Source organism: Spodoptera frugiperda, chromosome 3, assembly GCF_023101765.2.
Source record: "Spodoptera frugiperda isolate SF20-4 chromosome 3, AGI-APGP_CSIRO_Sfru_2.0, whole genome shotgun sequence".
NCBI lineage: Eukaryota > Metazoa > Arthropoda > Insecta > Lepidoptera > Noctuidae > Spodoptera > Spodoptera frugiperda.
Window position 1 is genome coordinate 11153271 of NC_064214.1, and position 16347 is coordinate 11169617.

The window sequence follows — 16347 nt, forward strand, 5'->3', positions numbered from 1 at the left end:
CAAACATTCAAATAACCAAACAAACAAACGACTACATTTATAATATCAGTGTGATTATTTTACCTAATATGACTGATAAAAAGTTGCTGAGAACATTTGATATATGTTTCAATACCTTAACATGAACATAATAAAATTATTCACACATTTGATCAGTATTGTTACTAACCCGACACTGGATTATCTAATGCAAATTTCTCAGAAAATCGCTAAGTTCAAGATTATGCGAAGTTTATATGTACTTTAGAGCAACATATAGTTTGGAACAACATAACAACAACGCCATGTTCCCCGAAGCGAAAGTATAAGATGAACATATTAAGTTACATATTGTAAGATAATGGCGAAGAGCAACAGTCATTTTGATTTGAAACGTTAGAAAGGATGATGCCACTAAGAAATCTGGCCAACCTTTATTGGAAGGTGAGCTAGCTATTGAACTATGTGTTACATCATTCGATAGGTACCTAATTTTGACCTGAATAAAAGTTACTATGGCACCTAGTTCTAAATTTTAGTCCGTTCAGAGTTATTCTTTTATAACATGGTAGTTTTATCGAAAGTTTCTTTGTTTGTTTGGATGTTTGTTCGTCGATCACGCTGAAACTACTGAACGGATTTTGATGAAATTTGGTATACACCCAGGACATGAGTAACTCATATAGCTATTAGAAGGTAGGACCAGGATTAGCATTATCCTTATGTCTATCTTTCATTTAGAAACAGATAGGTAACTCAATAGATATGTCATTAGGCAATTAGGTAAGCTTTTACATTGGCAAATGTTTGCGATACTCTTCAAAACTGTTTTATTACACGAACTCTGCGATCACTGTCGAATGAACTGCATAACATTATATTCCGAACAAACCAACCAAAGAAATTTCGACCTTACTCCTATATAAATAGAATTAATTATCCTTGTTACTCTGTTCTGTAAATAGGGTTAATTTCCACGGATCTTATTTTAAGGAGACGGTTTGAGTGGAGAAGTAATCCCATATTGTCAGCCTCTTAGCAAGACAAAGACTGGGGTGTCTTATAATGAAATCCCTCTTATGCTAATTGGATTTGACAAAGGCTTGATTAAACGTGCATCGATAACAAAATATGACGTGTTTTTCGTAAGGAGTAGGCGTATTGAAGGTGATCTTGTAAAACGAACTTTTGGAGGTGGCATAAATCTGTGCTAAAATTTAAAGTTACTGAGCCTAAATTACAGGTTTGGACGTCAGTTGTTAAAGGTTAAAAATGTGGCCGAAATAATAAGATATATTCTTAAGAAATAAGATGTAAGATGCCGCCAAAAATCGCTTTAAAATTGATTTTTATTTTTACCAGTTATGCCAAGAATAGTGTTTATTAAGAAGTACGAAGGAGTGAAATTACACATATTATACATAATTCTAAAGTATTCATAATAAGAAGACACAAACTTAACAGCAAATGAACTGTCGACTATAGGCTTAAAAAAAATATAAGTTTTTTTATATAGCCTTACTAAATATAAACAAAAAAGAATTAGCGATTAGGTTCAGCCGTTATCGAGATTTACGCTTAGCAACACATTATTATATAATACAAGATAACTACCACATTCAATAAGAACCTTATTCATTATTTTTATCAATAGAAACAAAGGACATATCCGTCAAGGCTTGATAAGGCGTGGGATCATCATATAACACTATACGTTTCCACAAGGCCGAATATATTCGCCTACAGATACTTAATTGATTCAACAACTGACCCACTTCTACAATTTCTAACTACAATAACTTCTAGTATGAAGTTTCTTTCCTTAGTAAAAAAAGTTAACAAAAAACTTTGCAACTTGCAAACGTATCGTCTTGCAAATAAGGTTGCTTAACAACTTTTCATCGTATATTGAGGACAAAATGGCGTGAAGTCCTCAGAGCGCCGAACTCGCTCTCGTTTCGTTTTCGTTCAACGTAAAGTAACGTAAACTCGTACTTAGGGTACAGTTCTTTAACCTACTTAGTGTTTTGGTCCGTGACATCTTTTTAATCCTCGAAAAAGTAAGCCTATAGGCATGAAACTGAAAATACAAGTAATACCCATCCACAGAAGTATAAAAGAACTAAATAGTGCCGTATTTGCTAATAGTGTTCAAATTCGCTTAAAAAGTAAAATGCACTTGTTGGCTTGGCCTATTTCCCTCATTTTTTTGTACTTTGACAGCAAAGTTGATAACAAATATGTGGTTCAAATTAAGATACTATCAGTATTTGCACCATACGGTATTATGGAATGTATTATCCCCTATCTACTAGCTATGTGATAAAATCAATGACTTAGTAGGGAGTGAAACTATTTTCTATCTTTCTTTTAAATGCTATTTATTACTACACTTTTTCTCAACCATCATATACACAGCAGTAACCAGCAATGACGCAGTAATGGTACAAATAATTGCACAATATCCATCAAGGATAAAAAATATCGATCAAGGATAAAGAAAATCCTTGATGGATATTCTTATTTTTGTGTGGGAGAGCCATGCGTCGGTACGAGAGAAAACAAACGTGAGATAACGCTTGCGTTGTCTTTCATTGTGTCAGTGAGGTTACAGGGGCTCAATTTTACCTCCCTTCTATTGAGAAGGGAGGTAAAACGGGTATTGACTCGTTTCCCCAAAAAGCCTTAAATTCCGGCTGGTGCAGGTGATGCGTATGCTCGTTTAACTGCTTATAAAAATCTACAACAAATTCAAGTCTCAACAAATATACCAAAATACAAAATAACCAAAGTTTGAGTAGAAGGAAGTTTTGATAACTAAAAGGCTTACCTGAAACAGCACTTCTCCCTCGAAGTAAGTGAGCTGATGTTTTCTGGTCCTCAAAAGGATACCGACGAGCTTGTCTGATATCACTGTGTATATCTGCAAAAGAAGAGAATAAAATTTTAATATTTTTTTCACTAAACTTTATATGAACGTTCGGTACTCGTTTACGAGTGAGATTTACATTTCTGTGATACGGGATGTGAATTAAAATTTTAAATGCGACTGAATTTATGAAGAATTTTCTACTTTAAAATATACGACGTTTCGTTTGATTTCTGTATAGAGTTTTATTCCTCGTAATATAAGGATGTGCGTCAGTTACTTTATGTTGATATGAAGTAGTTTTCTGTAAGCAAAGTAACCGTCATCATCATAAATCATACTTTTACTAATGTACAAAGGCCAAGCTATAATCCAGCACTTTGCAGGCAATTGAGAGATCGCAGTTAAATCTAAAGAGTTTCTCGTTATTATCCAGCTCCTTACTGGACCTCATCTGTGGTGGTCTAAAGGCTCTTTAAGGCGCATACCGTACGCTCGAGTATGGTTCTGGTCGGGCAGCGAGCCACCTTTGGTCGCCGTCCGCAGGCCCGTGCTTAAGGTGGTTGGAGATTTCCACGCGATCCCCGACACGGAGTATCTCCGGATGAGGAGATATCCGTCAAGGCAAAGTAACTTTATTTTACTGAAGAAGTCTAAATTTACACATATCGTACTTCAAAATCAAACTTTTCCTTTTACTGTATTATTTCAAAGTCAATTATGAGATGTTCAGAACAATTATTAGTTTACTTTGTGTTTGAGTTAATTAGATCGGCCTAGTAATTGATACTTCTCGAGTCTTTGTAAATAAAGGAATATTCCAGAGATTGGATCAATAAATTTTTAATGATAATCGGCTTTGTATGGGATTTGTAACAAAAGGGAAGTGGGTGTGCTACTAATCAGCTTAAGAGCCCCATTTCACTGGGATAACCAGATCGCTAAACCAACAAAATGTATAAGGCATACTATTAGGAATTTCCAAGATAGACTTAGGAGAATTGTGAAGGAGGTGAGATGCAGATAGAGAGAGAAAGGTATAGTTAGATAACGCAGTAGACACCTATTAATTATTAATATTTGTAGACAGAAATCGTGACAATTCTTCTAGATCTGCCTAGTTCTCTGATGAGGGTACCGCATCTAGTATACCTCTATCTTAGTTGATCAAAGTGGTTGTCGCTGAATAAACCAACAGTAGTGTCGATTCTAATGTCTCTCTCTGAAAATTCCACAGTAGCACTGTTCGCGCGACTATGATGTCCTAGTGAAACTGGGCCTTTATATATTCTTCATAGGAAAATACCTCTAACAATATTATATCACATTTTTATCTCAAGGAAATGTATCCTCAACCCCTAAATTGGGTTGTATCCGTCTTAAGAATTCAAAATGTTAAATATAAGCTTTTTTGAACCAAGTTATTTCCGACCCTTGACAAAAGATTTACCATGGCGTTATAATAAATTACCGACACAAAACGTGTATTCATTTCCATACAAGGTTAAATGTTAGGGCAGCACGTCAGCTTATCCGAAACTATCCTTTTTAATGGACTCTGAGCTTTATTACTTATTTGATAAGATGGAAAATCTATTGTCGTGTTGTGAAACATCCTCGCCCACACATTACAAAGCCTCTTTCGTCCGGTCAGTTCTGTTGCGTAAAAGCTTCCCGTACGAAAGTAAACATCAGATGTCCAGACCAATTAGTGTTTATTTACTATTTACTGAAGGACCAATTTCGTGTGTGCAATGTAGGTTGCTAGTTTATTCGATTAAGCAAAGAAATCGTAATAATATGTTTGGCTATACGGGTATTTTTAGGCGGAAACGAAAATATTACATTAACTGAGATAAAAATAATCGATAGGAAAATCGTACGTAAATTGTACAATTGAATATTCTTTTAAAGAATACTTGAGGTGCAATCTAAAATTTTTGTCTGTTTGTCTGTACGTATGTCCAATCTAAACTTAATAAGTACTGCATAGATTTACTTCAAATTTTGTATGAATATTACTAACAGGTCGGGTCAACATATAGACTACATATTATCACGCTATCACCTACGGGAGTTGTGAACGCGGAAAAATGATCCAGATTCATCATTCCACGCGGACGAAGTTGTAGGCACAGGTAGTGTATGAATAAAAACGTATTTTTATGACGTTTCTTTCATTTCAGACTACGCGTTGTCCTAACCTAATCTCTACCGAAAATTTAGCCATGCTACCGACTGCCTAGTGGGTTACCTACCGTTTCAGCAAGAGTCTGACACTCCCTCTCGCTTCGGCCAAAGCGGGAGAAGTCATTGGGTGATTGTTTGTTGTGAAGTTTTTTTTTGAATAAATGAGACTTTGACTTTGTTGTTATTACATGTACATATATTAATAACGACCTGGTTAATTGTGTTACCGATATCCTTGAATTTATTAAAAAATATTCAACGATATGGAATAGGATAAGGATATGGAAATATTAAAGGCCAACGTAATTGTTTCAGAGAATTTAATAAAAAAAAAGTATCATTAATAAAATTTCCAACTTCGTACGTAATTAATCCTTAAAAATTGGGTCAAATTATGCTAAAAGTGTAATAAAATTAGGATCTGTCGAAAATTGGTTATAAATTTTCGCTTCGGAGGTCAATGACATCGTGAAACTTCTACTTTATCTTTGTTAATGAGTCCATAATAGTTGATTTATTATGACTTCAGCCAATTGTTCTTTTTTACTTGCAACATAAAGTTTAATAAATAAACTTCATGTCAAAATATAGGTAGTTCAGTTCAGCTTTTGAGCTGAACTTTTTATTAAAATGAAACTGTACGAATCAAAGCAAAAAATATATAAACGTTCCAAAAATATTGAACATGGTTTGTATGGAATGAACATCAACAGTTTCAAACTAATAACTAAAACATACTGCGTACCAACGTGAAAATATTTTCTGTAGGTATGTTGTAAAATCGAATTCAGTATGAAAGAATTAAAATCAGTTTTAAATTCAGTTTTGTTTGGTATCAAAACTAAAATCTATACTTACTTTAATAAATAAAGCTGAAGAATTAGTTTCTTTGAACGCGCTAATCTTCGGTACTACAGGTCCGATTTGAATAACTATTTTTATATTGGACAGTTCATTTATCGAGGAAGGCTATAGGCTATAGAAGATCACACTAACATCAATAGGAACCGAGAAGAGCGAGTGAAACCGCGTGGGAATAGCTAGTTTTTAGTAATTTGATACTGACGGCCCGTGGGTCGTGGCTCACCCTTGCTTAAGTAGATGTAGTTAAGTATAATATCAGAGGCATGACGTATGTGTTGGCGACCATGTAGGATATTCTTTGCTAGCGTCATCCATCATATTCAGAGGACCGCCATCCTCGACGGTAATGGTGTAATTAAATAAACATTAAACAGAAATTCTTAAAGCAATTATTATTTTTTTCCTCAATAAGTACCTACTTCGTGTTGTGGTTAGTGCTGTACCAAATATTTTATTTTCTTTCTTTTTTTTCTTTTAATCATTCAAGTGCTTGTTTTTGAGTTTCTGCCAAAGTTACTTAGATACTTAAAGGAATTTGTAAGAATAAAAGAAAACTATTGTTCTACCAACGACTTGAGTCCTTTTCAGGCATTGTCTAAAAGGTTTTCCTATCTAGATTACTAGGTCTTATAGCTGTCTAAATCTATTGTTAAGTTCGCAATTAGTTTAAAATCAATGCTGACTTGTAAGTTCAATCCAATTAATATGTTAACACAAAGTAATGAAAATACGGACCAATTTAATAATAATCTTTGTCTGCTTTTGAACTAAATTGTAAACCACTCCTTACACCTTCGGTTAATGTAGGGCAATAACTAGTTATCAAATTACAAAAGTACCTAAGGAATGATCACCTGGGGCCGTATTATGAACTTTTAAACATCCATGCAAGTTCCAGGCAATTCACTTCACGCCCGTAAACTGCCTGGCTAAATTTCGTATTATGACATACATTTATTAGGCCGCTTTCTGAATTGTTTACTCTGTCTATGGCTGGTTTGTAATGTTTGCCGGCGACGTTCGGAAGTATATTTTTTTTTATTTTCGGTAAGTTACGGTTTTCTTTTAGTATTGAAACATAAGATAATATATTTCCAAAACAGAATATATCATAAAACAATACGTACAAAACATAGTGAAATATAAATCAAATAATATTGACCTTGGATAACAATTTAAATTGGATTTGTACGTTATGTGATATAGATATAGTTTTCGAACGCTATATAGATATAGTTTTTACAACAAGAGCGCTCATGCTCGAAAGCATACCTACAAGGAGAATGTGGGAAAATATTTCCGAGCATTTGAATGCGTAAGGCGAAGGCGCGAATTGTGTACTGTGAAGAATGATCATCATTACCATTTAATTCTACTTATACATTGAAAATGAAACAAAAACAATTACGTTTGAATCGATACAAATGCGCCACCGGCGCGTTTAAAAAACGTGGTGTGTATAGGCCATTAGAAGCAGTAGGCACTAACCTTTTAAAAACTAAAAAAGGGACAGGAGGATATATAAATAAAACACCAATATTAGTATAAAATATGTATTATTCATCTTCAATAATTAGGAGAATGCCATCTAAGAATTGTGTAGGGGGTCGGGGTACATATATTTTTTTGGTATCTTTCCCAACTGAGATACCATATTATACAGGCTGAGATGCACGCCACTGACGAATAACTGATAAAATCGCCTCATCTTCCAAGACTCTTCTGCCAATAGAGTTACTACGACCAGTCGCCATCGTACAATTTACACAGCGATCCATGTCGTCAATATCCGATTGATAGGCTTAAACAGTTGTCCAAAATAGAGAGTCAGGTAATTTAGAGATGCAAGAGCCGTCAAAAGTCCTTTATAAAGCCGAGGTCGTGGGGTTAAACAATAAAACATGGAAAATACGTGCGCACTCAGAACGAAACACAACGAACGAGTGTCATCTGTCAATCAGTGATTGACTGATGTCAGACAGAAGTGTTTTAAGAAGTTTTAAATCACAGAGTACGTTATACATAAATAATTATTTAGTTTTATAACTTAATTTAAGTTTTCTCGCTTCCTAGATAGAAACAAGGTACCATATTTTGTGATTTCCCTTAGAAAAATATGACGGTTTTTTTAATATACATTTCAACTAGTTAACTGCTGGGCCCAAAAGTTCCCTTCTCCTTTATTTCCAATTTCATTCGGTTGCAACAAGTACTTGTTTCTATGAGTTGCCGGTGCACCTCTTCCTTGGTAATGCCACGTCACCCACGTGAACATTCATGCCTGAGGTGGTATATTCTCCATTGTAGTTTCGGATTTCGTCAGACAATAAAAGCCTCTTCTGTTGATGTCGATGGGAAGTTTTGGCTGACATCTTCTGGATGTTTGGATGCAATTGATGTTTTTGATGTTTTTTGCACATCGCAAAGATTCGCACTAAATCCTCGGTAAGCCTATACCTTTTAACCAATTCACGGTCAGTGATCGAGAATGGGTCACATTGTTAGCGTATTTTACGCTGTATGGCCATTTGGCGCCTCGGCTCCTCGTCACTACTTGCCAAAAAATCAAATATTATGATAAAAACACTAAATAAAAACCCTAAAACAAACTTTTCAAGACTAAGCAATTCAGTTTAAGCTGCAAGTAAGACGCTTTTATTGAATTGTTTTGAAAGTCGTAATTTGACAACTAACATGAGAATTGAAACGTCAAAATAGCGTTCATAATACGCGTAAACGCCAGCCAGCCAGCCAAAAGTCGTGCAGAAATCGGTTTGTATTGTCACGTGACCACTGACTGGCTGGCAATTGTGTTCATAATACGAATTAGCCGGGCAATTCATTTCACGGCGTAAACTGACTGGAAATAAGAGTTCATAATACGGCCCCTGTACCCTTAGTTCGATTTTCCTTTACGTTTAAAGTAATCGAAACAAGAGTGCGTCGCGCTCTGATTGGCCGGTTCGAATAAAGGCGCTCTATATTAATTTCTTGAAACGTAAAGCAAAGTCATAAGTAGAACTGTTTTTCTTACGTGTTTGATCAAATAATATTTAACAAGATTTTTTATGGAATAGGAGGTTAACGAGTAGACGGATCACCTGATGATAAGCGATCAACGCCGCCCATGGACACCCGCAACACCAGTGGAGTCACAGGTGTGTAAGAAAACAAGTACTTTACCTAACCTTGATAACTTTATACAGTTGACAGATTTTAATAAAGTCCAATTACATTTCAAGGACACTAAACTGTCAAAAGGCTCCTTTGATTACGATTCTACTAATTTAATTTAGTTTATTGTCAAACACGTTAATGAAATACTAGCTTTCTTGTGTGTATCCATCCATAACCTCACGCCTGTTTCCAAGGTAGCAGACTATGGAATGCCAATTGCTACGATTTTTACATACCTCTTTCGCTTCATCAACAGTTATCAGTCTTTTCACGTATGCTCGTCGGTAAAGAGTACTTTTAATTTGACCCTTCTTTAATATATCTTAATTTAATATTGTTTGTGTGTAATGTTTTAAATGATTGTCTTAAATGGGACCGTTAGATGGAAAATAGAGTGCCGTGCCACCAAGTGTCTCGAATTATGTTAAAGGGAAATCCAGTTCATGAAATCCTCTCTTTCTATTTGATTCATGCTCCATATTGGCTACTACCGATGGCCTGTGTTGCTCTATGACAAGTTGAATACAAAAAGTCGAATTAAAAATATTTTTCTTTACAAACTTTTCTTTCTTTCAGTGTTCGAATGGAAGTAGAATTCATGAAAAGTTTTCGCATTAAAAGTCCTTTGCTTTTTTAATAGTAAACTGACCTTCGTATAAAGCAGCCATAGAAACGATATCGGTAGTCAGAGCTGATCGATTGAACCTTTTCTGGTAAGTAAATTAATTCTTATTATTGTGAAATAATTTTGAAAACCGATGAACGCAAAACTTTTTTATCTTATCCAGAAGTCGTGGTTGAGGACCCTTTCTATACAAGGTGTAAACTTCTGCTACCGAAAAACACTGAAATAATTTTTGGTGGTATAATTTGAATCGTATTATTATATGATATCGTGTTATACATGCAACACCGGTCTGAAGCAGTTGATTACAACTATTATTATATAAAACAAACATTGAATTCCTTATTATTTTATAAATAAAACTCGTTTTTTACCATTACCTGTTTGCGGTGTTTGGGAGCGTTCCGTTTACACCCTGTATATTATTATACTCATTATAGTAGTTACTATTTAAATTAATAACCTCTTAATAAACAATCATACTATCACACTAATATTATAGGTAAATGTGAAAGTTGATTTGTTTGGATGTTTGTCCGTCAATCACGCCGAAACTCCCAAAAGGATTTTGAAGAAATTTTATAAACTGAATAAGCTGCCTTGGGCAAAAGGATACTTTTAATCACATGGGAACGCAGGCAAAGCCGCGCTAGACAGTTCATAATAGCATATTTAATTTGCCTCCATATTTTCATAATAGCACTTTTAATGATATTTATTTTCTTCTATTAACTTAGAAAGAAAAACTAGTTAAATAAAACTGCTTTCCTTTTATTCGTTGCTACATTTTCTGTTGAATATACTCTTTGAACATAAAAACTTCAATATTACTCGTATGAGCAAAATATTCTAGCTTTTTTTCAAACGATTTGGTTTGTTAATTCCGACCGTTTGATAGCGTAGTCGGGATATTTATTATTTACCGAGTTTTGAGTACATATGCTATAGACCGAGATTTATACCAGTACTGAAATATACTGCATAGTTTAATATGACTTATGTGATAAAACTGTGACCACTAGAGACAGCGCAATGAGATCAATAGCAATACACAAGATACCAAGTTTGGAGTTTATAGCCAGCCCCCTCTAAGGAGAACGACCTCCTTACAGTAATGGACCTTTTTCGGTTTTTAATGGAGACATATTTTGTGACTTCGTCCGCTATAATGGCTCCTGACAGAATTTGGGTACTTGATTTTGTTTTCTAATATAAAAGTAACCTAAGAAGTTACTTCAGTTCAGCCTTTTCAGAGATAAGCCAGAACAAACATACAGACAGACAAAAAATGTAAATAATGTTATTTTGGTGTAAGTATCGTATACGAAATAAAAAGCGGCTATTTCAATATTACAAACAGACATTCCAATTTCATTTATATGTATGTATAGATGTACAGATTTTGATACACGTTTTTATTTTGTCTAAAAAGGAATAACTAGTTAGAAACTTAGAATTGTTATAACATTTCATATCACTTAGATATTATGTAAGACTATTGGGTTTCCAGGTATCAACAGAGTTTCCGGAGCTGCGGACAACGTAAAAGGTTACCGGGGCTCCGGCTCAAAGCAGGAAAAGGAACGGGGTGTTTTTTAATCAGTAAGAGTCTGACACCCAAGGCGGGAGAACTCATAGAATGATTTTCCTTCCTTTAAAAAAAAGAGAGTTAAATAAATATTTAGCTATAAATTCAGCTATAAAAAGATGCTTTAAACCGTGATTAAAATCCGTGACCTACAGAAAGTCACGGCCATTACTACTGGGCCACTGTAACACCACAGTGATGCCTAAAATACACCGTTTTATTAGAGCAACCATCGGTACTATTACAAGCTATGATTTCATCGCTATATTATTCCAAACAATTTCAAAGTCCCTGACCTACCCTTGGTTATTTATCGAATTGAGTTCTGAACAAAATATGAGCAGAATTTGTTTCATTTATATCTACAAGAATACAAGAACTTTTTTACTGTTTCGTAGATATTTTGGTTAGTTCTGGAGTAGTTTGGGGAGCAAGGAGTCTTAGGTTAGGTTAGATTAGAAAGATTGATTAATCTTTATTGTACACCTTTAATAAAAATAATATAAAAAGAAACAGTAATATTAGAGTAGATGACTATTTTTTATTTTAATGTCCGTCTTGTAGATTATTTTAAAACATTAGACACGTATTTTTTATTTTCTTACGAAGATATATTGATTTGAAATATCGCGTGACGTCACTCCTAGGGATGTTTTATACGTAGAAATGACGTAATTACTTCCACTTCTAAACTTTGATTCGTTTTGTCTAAGTATTGTTATCTTATATGACAAAATAAAAAAATAAGTGTCTGATATTTTTTCACTGTCTAACTGATGGATTAATTAGATTTTTAATTTTCGTACTCCGACAACATCCCCATTAAGATAATAGGCACGAAGGCCATCTTATCATTGAAAGCAATTTCTTCCAGACAACCTTCGGGTGGACATATTGTAAAATAAATATTTAGATGGGATGTGTACTCCGTCATAAATAAATACATAACTAAATACAGTGACACAAATAAATACTCAACAATATACGGTACATATAATTTACATACATACATACATACATAGTTTGGCGATAGGTTAAATATCCGGTTTAGGAAAAGTTTTGTAAAATATTTTCGGATGTTGAAAAACAACTGTATGTATCATAAAGACTGGCTCGCTTCCTAATTACGTGAGATTTATGACAACTGACGAAAATTTTTGAATGGTTCATGCATTTTTAGTTAATCCTATAGTTTAAGAGAGACGTTTAAGTGTGGGAGAGCCATGCTTTGGCACGAATGGGCCGGCTCGACCGGAGTAATGCCACGGCCTCACAGAAAACCGACGTGAAACAACGCTTGCGTTGCATTTCGTTGTATGAGTGATGTTACCGAAGGCCCAATTAACCCTTTTCCCAATCTTTCCAATCCCCGATTCCCCAACAACCCTTAAATTCCTGACAAAAGGCCGGTAACGCAATTAGTTTGCTTACCATCAGATGATCCGTCTGCTCGTTTACCGGCTTATACCATAAAAAAGAGACAAAGCGTGATGTTACATGTGACGTCACGTCGTCAGTACAGACGCAAACGTTTATTTCTGTCATAACATTTTCCATTTCCAAATTCGGCGGGGTACGGAACCAATGTGTTTGTGTTGTGTTACTAATTACGCGTCATTGGACGCAATGGCGAGCTAAAGGAACGCAAAGGGTTGCCAAGTTTTCAAATAAATTTATTGGATAGATTGTTTTTGTTATAATTACTTTGTAGTTGTATGAAACTTCGTCGCGACGAAAAATGGGGAATGTTTGCTACAATAGTTTTTATATTACAATAGTTTTAGATTGCACGGTTGGCGTGGTCGCTGGGCAAATGGCTGCCACGTAACATGTAGCGGGCTCGATTCCTGCATGGAGCAACTCTTTGTGTGATCCACAAATTGTTGTTTCTGGTCTGGATCTGGGTGTCTCTGTATGTGTATGTGAACTTGCATGTTTGTAAACGTACCCACGACACAAAAGAAAATCCTAGTGTTTTTTTTGCGCGGCAGCCGTTTGCCTAGCCTCCGCGCCAACCGTGCAGTAAGTGCAGTAGTGTAGTTTAATATTTAAAAAAAACAGTAGTATATCAAGTATTTTCTGGTTTCTATTACGTTACAGGTGATTGTGCCACGTGTAATAACTAGGGAACTGTGTAATTCAATTTGTATGATTAACTATGGTAAACGCCTCCGATTTAACTGTATGGTGTGCACAATCATAAAGCGACTGCCAGCTGTAATTTGTCATTGTTTAGATGCTCGAGCGGAATAATTCAATGTCTGATCCACTATTGTTTGTCGCGGATCTGGGTGTGATGTACATTTGAACATCGGTGTTATTCCACTACATATGACTGTGATCCTAGTTATCCTTGAGGAATCACCACACCTGGCAGGCTTCGACCTACCGCTATGTTTGCCTGGTACCACAACGTTTGCGACCTTTTTTTTTTGATGGGGGAAAATCATCCAATGACTTCTCCCGCCTTGGGCAAGGCGAGAGGGAGTGTCAAACTCTTACTAACTAAAAACCACCCTGTTCCTACTCCTGCTTTTCGAGCTGGAGCCCCGGTAAACCCGCTGAAAGGCTGTTATCCTTCCTCGAGTAGGGCGCGTGGCACTAGGCTAACGCCTCTTCTCGCCTATTAATTATTACATATATCCATGTCATTAGAGAAAATTATTTTTTTTGTAGGTTAATAGTGTAGGCACGAATACTCTCGACAGAGAGCAGCCTTTGTTCTGTATTAGACTTTTTTGGACTGATAATGATGATGACGTCACACGCAAATGGCTCCATTGCCTATGCTTAAATAAACTTTAATCTAAAAGGCTATTTTAGATCTACGTTCGTCGTCAAAGCAATATTTGATTTTACTGCAATCAAATAATCCCAGAACGCTATGTACATTCGTCTGTATGTATGATATTAATGAGTATTCAGATATTACTAACAAACATTTCGATGTCTGTTTACATCAAACTCTTCAATACATTTTCTCTTATGTAAACAGAAAACGAAAATCTTTTAGTGTTTGAATATCGATATTGAATATTAATCATGATTCGTAATAGCATTTCTTTCAATCCAATCGAAATATGTACGGTAGTTAAATCTTCGTTGAACGAATAGTGCCAACGATTTATCAAATAGTGAAAAAGGGTCATAGATTTGAGAAAAAAAACGTAATACGTGCACCGTACTACTTTCATAAGTTTTGTTATAAGTAATAGTTGTATATCGAGCACAATTCTAAACTCGGAAATTCATCCTATATAGACTTGCTTAAAGACACTAGACAGTCGAAAAGTTGGTTTCTCAAGGTATATGTATAATACCTAATACTAGCGCTGTCAGCCGCTGTGCTCGGCTCCTTTTAATTGTGGGGTGACGTTTTATAGCTTAAAACCTTCCTCGATAAATTAACTATGCAACAGACAAATATTTTTTCAAATCGGACCAATATTTTCGGAGCTTTGCGCTATCAAAAACCTCTTCAGCTTTATATATTAGTATAGATAGATTTTTTACATTTCAAAGCTTCTACACTGCTATAAAACAACAAACACGTATTACGTACACGTGTTATTTCTTATTATGTATGTCGGTCGGTACAACAATTTACCTATATCTTCGGAATCTAGAATCTATGTAAATTTTATTACAAAATCCTTCAGTTTTCGAATGATCCTTGTATTGTTGGAGTTTTATTTAGAAACTTCTTGATCTTATCAAGGTCCAATAAAAGTATTTAAATGGATTGGACTCTGTATAAATCAGGGTTGAATAAAATGTTAGAAAGTTATTTATTACTATTAAGGCACGTAGGTATTGTTAAATATTATACACCGTTCATTGGACTTCGTCAACGCTCGAGTGATCGTGTAACTGTTGAGGAAGAGCTCTCGATTTCGCTTAGACAGCATGGTTGCTGCAGTGGCTGGGCAGCCGACTACCGCGCAACATGTAGCGGTTTCGATTTCCGCACGGTTAAATCTTTAGTGTGATCCACAATTTTTTTTCGGGTCTGGGTATCATGTGTATGTGAATTTGTATGTTTGCCGACGCACCCACGACACAGAAGAAAATTCTAGTTGGGTAACGTTTTTAAGCAATAAAAAAGTTCTGTTGCTAACTCTAACTACAAATTAAGGAACGGCTTCAAGAAATCAATATAATTATCATCACCTATCAATTTTATTCATGTAATCATAATTGTATATTACAAAAAATCCTTCAGTTTTTCGATAAAGTGTCTAGCAGATATAATTATCAGACTAGACATAGACTAGATCTAGATCTAGGTCGAATCAGTAAAATCATATTAATCATTCATGAGATTTTGGATAAAAAACATGTTTAAATACATAGATGTCTGTCGCCAACGGTAACATCGATTATATTTAGGAACAGCAACTTCTTTTTGGAGTTTAAAGCTACTTTTTCACCAGAGATATGTTATGAAGATGTTATAGCTAAGCTGAAAAACTATATGACCGGTTTCACTGATACTAAGATGATACTAACATTTTTAAGGGGGACAATCATTCTATGACTTCTCCTTCCTTGGGGAGTTCTCTGTTCCTACTCCTGCTTTTCAAGCCGGTGCTCCGGTGAACCCACTAGGTAGTCCGCAGCTCCGGACTTATAACTAAGCTATGTAGCTGTGCGAGGTCATTTGTCAGTGGTGTCTAAAAATCTATGGAGTACGTATAACTCGGAAAAAATCACATTGGTACTTGTCGTTGGTGGTTTTCGGACCCGCAGTCTCATATATTATGAGAAGCGGGCGTTTTAAACCTCCGCGCTAACACGAATTCTATAGGAACATTACAACACGTATTTAATTTCACACATTTCGTTATTAAAATCACCTAACTGTTCAGAAATAAACCCTAAAACAAAGCTCTCACTAATCAATTTCATTTACACGTTCGTTTCATTTGAAAACCTAATCACATTAAATCCCCTTTCGGAGCATTTTGTTAAAAACTGGACAATAGTGGATTAGTTCGCAAACGAGCGAATATGTTTTAAAAATTTTGACATATAAATCCCCTTTGTACGTCAATT

At 35.2% G+C, this 16347-nt stretch overlaps 1 protein-coding gene across 1 annotated transcript in view; it reads right to left on the minus strand.

The window, feature by feature from the left end:
- The window catches only part of LOC118274186 (actin-binding Rho-activating protein), a 55978-nt gene that overhangs the window by 502 nt on the left and 39129 nt on the right, over positions 1 to 16347 (minus strand). The window contains exon 4 of the mRNA XM_035591616.2: positions 2810 to 2902. Coding sequence (XP_035447509.1) covers positions 2810 to 2902 — 93 coding nt within the window. The remainder of the gene's footprint in view (positions 1 to 2809; positions 2903 to 16347) is intronic.